At 32.6% G+C, this 14,195-nt stretch overlaps 2 protein-coding genes across 5 annotated transcripts; one reads left to right on the top strand and one right to left on the bottom strand.

Annotated features, from left to right (window-relative positions):
* Positions 1-46: 46 nt before the first annotated feature.
* Positions 47-3,257, bottom strand: LOC142552779 (scarecrow-like protein 21). 4 transcript variants are annotated; one of them, XM_075662603.1, is made up of 2 exons: positions 2,920-3,257; positions 47-2,150 (listed from the first exon to the last, which is right to left on the bottom strand). In XM_075662603.1, exon 2 carries the CDS (start codon positions 2,076-2,078, stop codon positions 465-467), a length of 1,614 nt encoding a protein of 537 aa, XP_075518718.1. In that variant the 5' UTR covers positions 2,079-2,150; positions 2,920-3,257; the 3' UTR covers positions 47-464. The 4 variants fall into 4 exon arrangements, with proteins under 4 accessions (XP_075518718.1, XP_075518717.1, XP_075518719.1 ...); XM_075662602.1 differs by having other exon boundaries at positions 47-2,160; positions 2,920-3,256; XM_075662604.1 differs by having other exon boundaries at positions 47-2,160; positions 3,133-3,248.
* A 6,741-nt stretch (positions 3,258-9,998) lies between these two features.
* Positions 9,999-13,115, top strand: LOC142552777 (uncharacterized). The gene is made up of 3 exons (XM_075662598.1): positions 9,999-10,325; positions 11,211-11,403; positions 12,719-13,115. Exons 1-3 carry the CDS (start codon positions 10,266-10,268, stop codon positions 12,847-12,849), a joined length of 384 nt encoding a protein of 127 aa, XP_075518713.1. The 5' UTR covers positions 9,999-10,265; the 3' UTR covers positions 12,850-13,115.
* Positions 13,116-14,195: the final 1,080 nt, after the last annotated feature.

Here is a 14,195-nt window from a genome sequence, read left to right as displayed (position 1 = left end):
TTTTATTTGTTGTTTAATTATTTTTATAATTCGCCAAGGATGAATATTGTAATTTGAAACATTTATTCAAGCACCAAATATACATACAAACACTAAAAATAACTGGAAGACTTGGCGTGGCAGCGACAACGATACCTAAAAAACAAGAAATTATTGAGCATCGTGACTTGTGGATGGAAACATATTTGATATGGAATCCATGGGAGTTTTCATAATGGATCAAACTTGCAAAGGAATAGGATGTGATTGCTGTAAACGAAAGGGAAAGACGACATATGTATTTGTGCAACTTTTTTAATACTGCAATGGTCATCTCTCAAACACCGTTTCGGCCATACTCGAATTCCTGAATCCCCATCCCTGGGTTGAGTCAACCCGCAATGGATTTAGGAGCACTCAACCCTTGCAATTGATTTAGGAGCATTCTTTTTTCTCTTTTTTTAAGGATAAAAGGGGTGGAACTTTCACTTCCAGGCACAAGAAGCTATCAAATCTCTGTCCATCCAACCAAGATACAGAGCTCCATCCCTTTCTTCGAGCCTATACTTATTGCAGTAGTTTTCAAGCAATGTTTTGATCGTAGCATTTACCAGAGAACTCAAAGGATAAGGGCTAAAACCAGCCATACTGAACCGGGATCGCCACTTTCCAAGAAGTTCATGCCTTTCAACTCTCTCTGTTCCCTCGCATGCCATAATATTAACTACTTCTCTTGCCAAACAGTGTTGCTCCACGTTGATTCGTGCCTTATGTTCCCTCGGAAGAGTCACATCGATTGATTCAAACATTGCCGTGTAGTAATCCAATGCTTCTAGAAATCGAGGGTAAAATGCAGCAGTGTTCGTGTTGAATTCTTGCTCAACTAGCGTCACCACCTTCGGATTCAAGCCTTTCACCATCCTCAATATTCGGTCTCGATGGTTTTCCGTGTTGACGCTTTCATCCGGCATTCGGTGTAACACGAAAGCAAAGTTAACTGCTAAGGCCTCATTGGGATGGATTCCGAAATTTTCGAGGTTAACTTCACAACCAGATATGGCTGCACCGTGGAATTCGAAAGGAACTTTGAATGTCTTAGCTAGCTTGGATAGCCTCCTTCCCACTATGTTTAGTCCTCCCCCACGAGCATACGCGGAAGTAAAATCGTCGATGCCTGTTATTCGAATATGAGGCGGCCCCCCAGGCCGAGATGCAAAAGCCCGGATTAGAGAAATCCATTGGCTCCCTTGACCGATCTGGAAATCAATAATGTGAATCCTATCCTCATCTTTCATGGCTTCTGCAATGGCACCATTTGCTGACATGTATCCGAATTTGAAGAAAGGGCAAATTTCAAAAAGAATGTGCATATAAGAGAGTAGCTCGAAACTAGCAGGTTCTTTGCATATCAAAGATTTATAAATGGAACTCCCCGAAGAACTCAGCTTCGCCACAAGCCCTTCTAACATGTATGCTCCTAAACGCTGCATAGGTTCACCAGAGACCGACACCAGCTGACGTAACTCCGACATGAGCCATTGTGCCATTAGTAAATCATTGTTTGATATCGCTTTTGCACAGGCAACGAGTAGCTGCTTCAAGTCCTTCTTAGGTATGGCCTCCATCATTTGTCTTAGACTATCAAGAATCTCTGGCGAGGCCATGCTGCCCAATACTGTATAATCATCATAAGGCTCGATATCTGGTCCAAGCATCACAGTCTCAAGTTCTTTCAACTTGTTCCTAAAGTTATTTGCATCTTCAGTAATGCAAGAAACACTGGAAGGTGAGCCATAGTTAGTTTCAGGAGAATGCCGAAGGTGTGATTGAGATTCTTGGTATGACAAAGAAACCTCACTTGGGGAATTGAACATAGTAGGGTCTTTTTTGACACTTAATGAGGATGACTCGAGTGTGCAATACCGGTATTGAGAATTCTGAATGGAGGAATGGCTATATTTATTGTTATGAGCATTGTTATTGTAGCTTGAGTGGTGGTCCAGTGGAAGAGAGTAAGATGACTCTAGGTATCGAACACTTCGAATACATAAAGCATTGGACCTGCTCGATTTGATCCCACTAGGTTCAAAATCTTGCATCGAAAGGTACTTTTTTGTTAAACAACCAAAACTGGCTAATGATTGGAAAAAGGGCTTTCAAACTTCCTTCGCCTGCATATAACTGGATTGCCAACAAAAGAACATGATCAACAAAAGGATATGCTAACTTGATAGAAAACAATAGTATGTAAAATCGTTCGAATTTAAAACCAAATACCACAACAGAACATGGCATCGAACTTCTCTTGTCATTTGAAAGAATAAAAAACATACAATATTCCCTTGGAGCCAACGAACAAATACAGATGTCTTAGGAAACGTGAGAGATAGAGAAAGGTCCATCATTTTCTTTTTCTATTAATTTTCTCTTTTCTACCTCTGCCCGACGACAGCAGTCATGTAATAAAAAATGCAGTACTTACAAAGAAAGTTATTCTAAAAAATAAATATATTTCTAATGTCTAATCAAGGGATCAACCATGACACACACAGCCAAAGCACCGGGTCAAAATCTTCTTTGGTGTCAAGGCAGTAGATATGACTAGTCATCCACTTCGGGAAAAAGGGTCGAACAACTGAAGTCACAACACTTCGCTTTTAATTTATCAAGAAACCGTAACTTTCAGACCCCTCCACCATACTTGATTTCAAATTTAATTGTGAATACTGTTCGTAATACTTTTTTTTCTTCCAAAATCAAAATCCTTCTTCTCTCCTATTTCGAATGAAAAATTCAGTCTCTAGCTTCTGTTAATTCTTAGCAGTTATACACCAACAGTGTCAAGAAAACAGCATGTCTCAAGATAAATAGCAGCAGCAGCAAGTGAACTACAAGAAAACCAAGCAAGAAGTGAAACACAGTACAATAGAGAAATCCAACCTCTGGAGCTTGAAGATCTATCTCCTACCCGGGAAAATTCACTTAAATTTCATAAAAACTACACATCAAACATCCGCATTAAACCCTCAAAAATCTCTGCAGTTGAACGATAAAAAAATCCATCTTTTGCATCAATAACAGGCTAGCTACCGGCCAAATACAACCAATGAAAAAGAAAACGAGAATTTGGTAAGAAACCCATCAACTCAGAACCTTGAAAAAGTTTCAAACTTATCTCTTCTTAGCTGATGAAATCGATTTATTGCACATCTCAAGTATTTAATAGAGAGAGAGAGAGAGATGCCTCAATAGAGATGGGAGCTCGGTTTTCAGTGTAAGGGATGAAAATATTCTTTAAAAAAGATCATTACAATTATCATAAAAAGAAAAGAACCCTTGCGTTAGTCGAAATCACTAAACTGACATTGAGCATGAGAGAAATATAAATGCATTAAAATAATGTCTTTAATCTAATTAATTTAATTTAAATTAATTTAATTGAGACCGAGCTTCTAGCCCAATGATCTCACCTCCTATCGAATTAGTCGATTCCCCAGATTCGATCCCCCTCCCACTGTTAGACACGATACTCATCGTTAAAGCTAAACAATGCGCTAGACCCCCTTTCATATAAATGACTAATCATAATTAAATAATTTTTAATGTGCCAGATTAAAAAAAAAACAGCTAATAAATAATTTTTTATATATATAATGAATGACAATTGACCCATTTGAAAGGATACAATCTTTTATAAAAACAAATGATTGTTTTTTTTAAGGATGTTTAAGTTAGTGGAGTATGTGTATTTGTGATCAATTGGTCTCAAGTTCTATTGCCTACCAATATCTTATTGGGTAGGTTTGTCACAATATACTTGCTTAATGTGGTTTACTCGATTGACGTGATTTGCAAAATACAAAGTTCAGTTCGAGAATTTATCCAATGTGCATCGACGAGTAGCGGATGTGGGTTTTTTTGTTATTTAAAAAAAAAAACAGGTTGTTATAAACAAAACTCAATGGTAACAAAGAAAAGAAAAGACGACGGTAATCTCAAGGGTCTCAGCTCGTATAATCAGTTTGGGAATCATCTCATACTTTGTCATCCTATTGAGACTTGTACCATATTTTATAACATATTTCCTCAAGTCTAAAGCCCGAAATAATAGAGTTTCTTATGTAAACATTGGGTTACATTGAAATCAGATCAAGTATGTGGCTATAATCTGAGTTAGCAGGGCACAGCTGGTCACAGAATCTGCTGAATTGGCAGGGGCTCGACCGAGCATGGCTTAGGTCCTTGGTAGGGGGTTCGGTCGAGCATAGCTCAGGGCCTCGGCCGAACACATGGCTCAATGTCTCGAGAAGGGTTAAGTTTTGGGAGCATCGATGTTGATAAGTGAATCTTTTGATACATAAATATCGATGTATTTTTAAATTTTATATTGTGTGTTTATAAGATAATATTATTTATACACGAATTAGTGATAATTACATTCCATGTTACCTTTTAAACTTTTGTTTCCTGGATAATATATCATTATATGTTAATTTTCATATAATACTATAAAATGTTGTTTCGTTAGGAAAAATAAACCTCAAATACAGTGTTTTTTCACGTTAACAGCTATAACTACTTGTATGTATAATTATATGTATAAAAACATGATATAAAATAAACATGCAAAAATTTGTGTGAAACGGTCTCACGGGTCGTATTTTGTGAGACTGATATCTTATTTGGGTCATCCATGAAAAAAGTAATATTTTTTATTGTGAATATCGGTATGGTTGACTCGTCTCATAGATAAAAATTCGTGAAACCCTTTTCCTGGAGACCTACTCAAATAACCAAAACTTTTCATTTAATTTCAACTTTAATATAATTCTACTTTATCCCAACATTGGCAAGGGTTAACAAAATTGGGCTCCCCTGCCAAATTCCTATCTAAAGAAAATCCGGGTCCTAGTTAATTAATAAATTAAAACATGTTCTAGAACTTGTATCTCTCACTTTATAATAATTAAATAAAAAGTAGGTCTCTTGTGAGACATTCTCACGAATCTTTATATATGAGACGTGTCAACCCTATCGATATTTACAATTAAAAGTAATACTCTTAGCATAAAAAGTAATACTTTGTTCATTGATGACTCAAATAAGAGATCAGTCTCACAAAATAAGACCCGTGAGACTGTCTCACACAAGTTTTTGTCTAAAATAAAATAATAATAGTAATGATGATAATAACAAGTAGTATCTAACAAAGACATATCAATACATAAAGATGAAATTTGTTTATAATTATTCGCCAATTCTTTCAACATTTCTACCCAAACATCCTTCTCAAACCTCTCAAATATGGACAAATATAAATAATAAAAACACGATCCGACTAATTCTATCGTATTATTATACAAAACTAATTAATAAAATTCATTACGTGCACAAAAGTGGTATTTAAATGCCGTCATCTGATCAATTCAATAAACAAATTTCATAATTAATATTTATTAATTTTTTTAAAAAAAAATCAAGGGCAACGTTGAGAATTGAGTATAAAATTGAAATAATGAAGTGACCCACACGGCAAAAGAGGGGGACAATGCTTTGTAAATTGGAGATGAGATTAACTTGAGAATCCTACTTTACCCGCCTGCCATGCATCACATTCGTCCCAATAAGACATCAAGTCATCCCAAGGTTTTGTACTTACAATAATAGTAAAAAAAAAAATTAAACTACTTAAATTAATTTAAATATCTCGAATAAATATTCATGGACTTATCACTGATCGTAATCAATCGATTAACACGAGATTTGAGTCTATGTTATATTTTAATGTAAAATTGTCTGTTTTTTTTATTTAAAAAAATGTTTAACAGAACATATGGTAGACTCTACGTATTTTTGTTTAAAATTTTGATTTTTAGTTGAACATGTTGTATTGAAATATATGAGAAGTATCACTCCAAATATATTATAGACTAACATAAACACCAATGACGCTAAGTAATCAATGTGTGATTATACAATTAACACGAGAATTGAGTTTATGTTACACCTGACATGAGATTGAATGTTTTTTATAAAACATATTTAACTGAACATTTGGTGGATTCCACGTATTTTTATTTTGTTGCTGATTTTCAATTGAACCTATTGTATTAAAACATAAGAGACGTGTCACCTCGGATGTATCATAAACTAACATAAACATTGTAAGTCGATATCGTAGTTCTCGAAAGAAGAATAAAGTAGTGTAAAAGTTTTAAAACATACAGAAGGTCGAAAAGAAACAAATGAATGAGAACATCAAAGAAAACCGAAGCATGTATGAACTATAGTGTCCTTAAAACAAATTTGTCCACTTTCCGATATGTGCTTTGAAGATCAAGTTGGACGACTATTTCTCATGATACAACAAGACAACCAGTAGTAAATAGACATGAAGGTACTATGTTGACGAACTAAAGAAGTACATGGATTTTATCACGAGTTGAAACAGAGCAGCATGAGGCAAAGACAAGAAAAGAAATCAAAGTAATATGCGAGTGTGAGTTTTGTTTGAAGGACTTGAGAATGTCTCTATATATAAGGAATTGGGCTCCATATGGACAGTCACATGCTGAAGCGCGATATAGAACTTATTGACTAATCATTTTTACACTTTCATATGCTAAATTTTTTCTTACGTGGGGACACTCTTCATTACACATTTAAACACTCATTTAATAAATCATAATGTACTTGTCCAATTTCCATTCGAAATGGGGGAAAAAACTCAGTATTCCGAAGTCCAACAACAAACATAATTGAAACTAAGTCATAATATCATATCCAACAATTAAGCATATAATTTGGAAAACATAAATTATGCTTTATTGGTTAATCCACGTGGTTATTCTTTTTTTAAAAGATACTTTTAGTTAATCATAGAACAAATGAAAATGTTTAATAATTTATATCAAAGTCACCAAATAATCAACAATCAATAATGCAACGAGCTTATGAGAAATCAAACAATTCGATTATAAAGTTTCGCGAAATATCGTCATGAAGATCGATTTGGATTCGACTTATTCATTTTTATAATTGTTGTTAAAGTCTAACTAAACTATTTTAAGCTTAAGTTAACTAAAATAAGTTTTAAGTTAAGTTATTCGAAATATTTTAAATTTTCTTTCTTTTTATTTATCCCATTAATTATCAGCCACGAAACAAATATGATATTACATAGAGATATTTGTGTGTGTTTTGTGTTTTTAACTTATATGCATACAAATCATTAAAAAAATGCACGCGCTCTCCAACCATGTCTATGTATATATAAATCAAATTCGCATGCCTATGGTGATTAAGCATGTTATAATTTCTATCATTTTACTTGTTATGTAGGCCATGCCTTGTCACAAAGTGGGCATATTATCAATTATAATTCTACAAGTCCCGATTTAAATAATCAATAATTTTATTAAATTATTCTGTTAAATTTAAATCGAAAGTTCAGATAACTGATAATCTATATATCTATGTTTTTTTTTTTTTTGAAAGGATATATCTATGTATTTTTACTTTGTTAAATTGGTATTTTATTTTTTAAAATCAATCCATTAATTGTCTCACACGTCTAACCTTAGTGATATGAACAAATTAGCCAGATGTGACCAAATTCCAAAAGCTCGGGGAAAAATACTATAAAAGAACACAGATATGTCTGAATTCTGATATCTGACTTCTTTGTTCCGTCTTTGTCACCAAGACTGACAAAATTGTTGGCTTTCACTCACAATTCTAGTCTCGGAGAGCTGCCCTTAATCCGATAAGCAACTAAATCAACTATTACCTCGGTTCACAAAAGTTGATTGTTCCCCGAGATTTATAGAAAACAGAGGTCTTTAGTTGGGCCAACTTGTGTATGTGGCCCAGTTTATTAAACTGGGCTAATAATGATATATTTTTTAGTCTGGTGCCCAACATCAAATAGAAAAGAGAGAAAAACAAAGATAGTGAGGGGACGTATTAAATCCATCTCACAACACACGTAATCTAACATTACTAAGATGTATACTCATTTATTGAACGCGATGAAAATATCAAAATTTAACTAAATGAATGTCAACTCAGCAGTACGTACAAAAATAACTAGAATGATGAGCATATCAAAATTATATATATATATATATATATATATATATATTATCTTTTACTGAAACTAAATTGTTTTGAAATTTAATTCCAATTATTTTGTAAAAGAAAACTGAATTTTATTTTAAATAGGAACGTTCAGCCTAATTCATTTATTTTCTAGAAATATAAATAAAACTTTATTCTCCCAAAATATTTTTGTACTTTCATATTAAAATTTCCTAAAACAATTATTTCTTTTAACTAAGTATTTTGACATTTTCAGAAATACTATGTTAATATAACATATCAAAACTTAAATTTAACATATAATTAGGTAAAAATTTATGATATATATTATTAAGTGTGAGATTTTTATAGTAACTACCTTAGATGACATTAAAATATTAATTCCATGATTATCATTTTTACTCTACTAAAAATCTTTTCAAGTCACTTTATATTTTACATATAAAAAAACTAAACAAAACTTCCCTTTTAAATCGAACAACTCTTCTAAATTAAAAATAATTGTGTGCTAATTATTTTGTATTATTCGATCAAATTAAAAATAACAATAATACATACAATGCTTATATATATTTTATCAGTTATTTTAAATTATAACAACTATTCTAATTTTTCAAAACAAATGGTGTATTCAATGTATGAGATTTATTGAGTTTTAGTGACTTTTGTAGATTTTAAAAATGTAGATATATTCAATTTAGACTTTTACATACTCTATAGAAGTCTAGTGGTATTCAAAATAAACTTTAATAAGTTTTAAAAAATCAAGTGATATTTAACATTGACTTTTAAAAACTCTATAAAAGTCTATAGGTATTCAAATTTTCAATAGACTTTTAATAATTTCATGGAATTCATCAACATATAAACATTAAAGTTTTATGTACAACTATAAATTGTCAAAAATTGTATTTGGTTCAACACAAATATTTGGATGGATTTTTAAAACTTCTAACTCATACACAAGCTATTTATTTCTCTATCTGACGTTTCACATCATCTCTTTTCTTATCTTCTCTCATCTCATCTATCTCTATCACTCTCTCAAATTTTTGAAGTGTATCTCTATATATATTTTTATCTTTCTTTTTTTATTTTTCATTTTTTGGCTGATTGTTCGTTTAATAATTTTTTTTTTAATATCATAGGAAATTTTGAATTCCATAATTGATTTTGTGACTTTTAATTTATGATTTATACACATTAATGTAATATGCAATAATAATAAAAGTTTATCCAAAAAAATATCGCTTAATTCTTAATAATTGAATAGCCTCGCAACAACCATGATTTTTTAAATTCTGTTTAGCATTTTCAATTTCAATTAATATGTAAGCTATGATATTTTTATACAAAATTATATATCCACACAAATATTATTTTCACATGTATATTATCAATTTAAAAATAAAGTTACAGATTAATCAATTGATGTATTTAAAAAAATTTACAAACATGCATACAAACCCACATGTATATACATGTAAGGATTAGATGATTTAACTTTTAAATAAGTAAATTCATTTATTAATATAAATATTGAAAAACTATTTAAAACTGAATATGTTATATATGTTAATTAATTATTGTTTCAAAGAATTAATAAAAAAATATATGTTATAATTAAGTACAAATTTTTTAAATTTTAGAAAAAAAATTCACAAAAGTCTATAAAAATATTGCAAAAAACTCTACATGAATCCACATAAATTTGTTTATAAATATGTGAGATTCTGTAAAAGTCAATAAAAATCTATCAAATCCATAAAAGTCTATCATTTGAAAAAATTATTAAAAATCATCAAAATTCTGAATTGAATATACCCAGGAAATATATCACATGTTTGATTTCTCAAATTATTTTATATCTTCCAGGCCCCTACCACCCCACCCCCTCTGCTTTGCTTTGCTTTGCTTTGCTTTTCACGAGCAATAATGGCTTGCCGCACTCTATAGCTAATGCATAAAAAAATCACAACCCTTTAGTTCCACGATAATTTTAGGGCTCAGATTTTTGCTGAAGCAATTATTGGAATTAACTATTTTCTTACTGTGCATACAGGATCATTACCAGAAAACAAGGATTAAAATGCTCGCAGCTTTTAATTGATTTCGGTGTTTTCTTTCTTCTTCTTTTTTTGGATTTTTACATCCAAAAAGAGGCATTCGAATTCGTGATTTCTGTGATGATCAAGGATAAAGAGAAGCCGCCGGAGCCTCTTGATTTCTTCATTTGGACTGTTGAGGTAAATTCGTTTTTGTAATCTCTTTTAGAGTTTAATTTAATTTGTCTTATCGTTTTGTGAATTGTGATCTCATATTATTTTTTGGATCTTTTACTATTTCAGACTCGAATTTTATTGTATAATTTTCTTGGAGTGAATGAGTTTCTTGGTTGTAGTATTTTTATAGCTGACTGTGACAGTTTTCTGGATTTTTGTTGAAGAAAGTTATGGGAAAAGGTGTTTTTTTCACGGCGGAGAACTCTGCGACTTCCCATTTTTCATGGCGGAAAAAAGTACAATTGCATTTCTGAGTCAAATATAAATCTTTAAGAATTTATTATTTGTCCGTTGTTTAAATGTTATGACAATCACTTGAAATTAGTTATCGACACCTTTGCATCCAAAGCTTAAGCAGATGTTTCGTTTGTTAAAATGTGCTTTCTTACGAAGTTCCTCTCTATCTTTTTTATGTTTCTTGAACTGAAAGTGTGATGAGCAATGTGACAGTGTCTCATCTTCATTCTTATTATACCAATCTAGCAAATTTCTTGAACCCTGCATACTTTTCTCTGTGGTGTATCAACCTCAGTGTTCATATTTGTAACTGTTTACATGTCTTTATGCTACTGTTTTTGTCCTATTTTGGCTTCAGATATGGACAACCTATAATTGTTTAAAACATTTGAAAATTTTATTTTGTAAGTCGCCATCCAAAATTATCAATGCATTTTAAATCTTTTAGGATGCTCAAACTATTGAGAGATGGAATACAAGGAAAGTTTAGTAAGTTACTCTGCCGCAAACAAAGTGAAAAGAACCCAAGAAGAAAATTGAGAATAGCAAATAATTGTTGGAGAAATTTTGATGATCAACTTCCAATGTTATTGATTTCTCACTTTCTTGTAGGATGTCGGATTGTGGTTGGAAGAGATAAATCTCGGTAGTTACCGCCAAATTTTCAAAGAAAATGGGGTCAATGGAGAATATTTGGAAGGGATGTCGATGTTTACAACTGAACAGATACTCCGGTTCATAAGGAAGTGCCACATGAAATGGGGAGACTTCATAACCTTGTGCAAGGAGCTGAGAAGAATAAAAGGTTTCATATCCCTCTCTCACTGAATTTTACTATGAGTAAACTGTAAGGTTAAGCTGCAATTAGTTACTAGCAAATTAAAGGTTTCTTTGTGTTCTTTTATATTTGTCCTCATCATGGCTTAAAAACTTTAATTTTTTTCCCAACGTCACTTTGATCAAGACAGTCACTGTCTGCCTGGTTGAACTATTGGCTGAAAAAGTTTTAGCACATGCTCTAATAGGACAGTTATGCAACAAACATGTGATAGTTTTTATCCCCCTATCCTTACACAAATAATAAAATGAACATATTCATTACACTCTTTTGTTTAGGAGCAACTTTGTTCCACATTGACTTGCGTGGATCTGTATTCCCCCATTTCTATAAGGAAGACATTTTTTTCATTTTTTTCTAGGTTACAATACTAACAATCAGCCTTTATCACACCAAGTGTGGTCAGCTATGTGGACCCTCTTATGCCATGGTGCTATCTTCTTTACTATATCCATATCTGTGTCTAATTTTTCATTGCTAGCCAAACCTTCCTCGGTTAAAGTGTGAATCTGTCATGGTCTCACATCTCTTTATTGAGACATTTATTTTTAGGTTACAAAAGAAAGAAGATATATTTGTCTCCTCTTTAACCCATCCAACCACAGCCAGTAAACTAGGAAGTAGGAATAGCGACCGAGACAACCACCTATCAGAACAAACCCATAAAAAATAACATCGACGTTACTCGCAACATGTTAGTTGTATGATTAACAAGTTTAAACAATTGAAGCTGTCATCATGGCCTCTTGCTTTTAGGTTGTTATCACCTCATCTAGCACATGAATTTGCTAAAAGTGCGGGAAAGAAGGGAGGGTACACAAGGAGTATCATTGAGAATCGTATAACATAGCAAAGTCGCGTCCGACACTCACAAGATTTAGAATCAGATTATTCTCTCCTACGGATTGATTAAAGTTCTTTGAGGTTTTAGAGAGTGTCAAATGTTATGATGTTAGCACTTATCAGCCTTGTGATGGAGATGGCCAGGTAACTTTTTTTTTATTTTAAAGAGGGAGTCCATTTTTAAGGACGTACGACGAAGCAATATATAGAAGTGATTTGAAAAGCCGTTTTGGCATCCTCTTTCATCTGTGCTTATTTTACTTGTTTCTCCAACATTCTGTACTGGTATTTTCCTTAGTTTGTTTTTTTGGTATATTAAATATGGTCCTGGATTCGTTTCCCGTTACATTGTACCTTCCACTTTGATTTAGACCTCCTCTTTACCTTTTCTCTATAAAATCAGATAGTGAAATTTTTACTGACCGTAATCATGCAACAGTGGCTTGCTTGAAAGGGGAGCAAAAGGTACACCGGCCTTGGTGGGCGCCATCTTGTCTTTCTGTTGTTTTCATCAAGTCTGCGAAACGGAACAGGCAGTCACGGGTCGTTTCATTGAAACTGGACCCTTGATGTAGAATCATCCGCGTGAATATAATTTTGATATCCACTCCTTTTGGAACACTAGATATATGAAACAACATATGTTCCCGTATAATCTTGGATGCTGCTAAAGCTATTGTAACTAATGTTGCCCGTTGGTTTTTCTCTGGAGAAACTTTTCTTGACGTGTTCTAGTTTGTCTGTTGTTTGTACTTTGGTATAGTGACACAATGTATGTAGAAGATGTTGGATCTGGTTCTTTCTGTTAAAGTAAATGATATCAGTTCAAAGTTGTATTTGCAGTTGCGTTTTACATAGCTTGGAGCGAACTCCAATATCTTTCTTCAGAGGATATGTTATTAGTAACGTCGATATTTACGTTTAAAGCTGAGAAAGATAATTCATACCCCGTTATTCAAATGCTTTTGCCAGCAGAGGTATCTATTGGATTTCATATCCCAAGAAAAACAACATTACTACTATGTTTTAATAGATGTGAACGAAAATTTGAAAACCTCGTAAATTTTGACTGAAGAACTCAAATGTATACCGAAAATACAGAAATCCACTCATGCCATGTGCTTCCTAATTAGGAATTAGGAGCAATTCAAGTGTCCTTGTTGAATGAAGTATTAGTCCCCATACGGAGACACATATTCAAAAGTTTGTTTATTTAATGGCCTAATAATGCAAGTCAATCATTTTGGTTTAGATTAGAAAAATCAATAACTCAAAAACAACCATGCAACCAACCCTCCATTAGGCAACAAAAGTGACACTATTTTGGAAGAAGTGTACAAAGGGTGCTAAAAGACAAGCCAATGGGCGCCAATTTTATTCCACAAAACACATGTTGCCACCCACTAAATCCGTTCACATTTAGCCTTTTTTGCTCAACATTTTCCCCTTCGAATACACAAAGCAGTCATCCTTCAATATATTTACGTTAGTCCCCAAGCACTTCTTCTTGGATTGTCTTCTTAGCTTCGTCATCTTGGAATCAATTAGGAGGCCAAAAACATTCAAAAATTTAGTGAAGAAAACTATGACTGTTAATAAATAACTATAGATTAATGTAATTCTTTTAAAAAAAAACACGAACTTATTAAAAAAATGTGATTTCCCGGTAAAACGTATCCCTATTAAAAACGAAGCATTACATTATAGTCTATTAATCTTCTCTTCTATATATACGCACACATGTTATCACATACAAGCATTAGTATTACACAAATACACACACACACGCAACCCTGTGATAAAAGACAACGTGGGAAGGGAAAACAGAAATCCGACAATGGCGGCCGGTTCCTCCATTATTCTATTGCAAGAACGATTCAAGCAACTTCAGAAGACGAAAGAGATGAGAGAAGAAA

Source organism: Primulina tabacum, chromosome 8 (assembly GCF_025594145.1).
Source record: "Primulina tabacum isolate GXHZ01 chromosome 8, ASM2559414v2, whole genome shotgun sequence".
NCBI classification, from domain to species: Eukaryota; Viridiplantae; Streptophyta; class Magnoliopsida; order Lamiales; family Gesneriaceae; genus Primulina; species Primulina tabacum.
The sequence above is the reverse complement of the archived record's forward strand: the minus strand, read 5'-3'. Positions and strand labels throughout refer to the sequence as shown.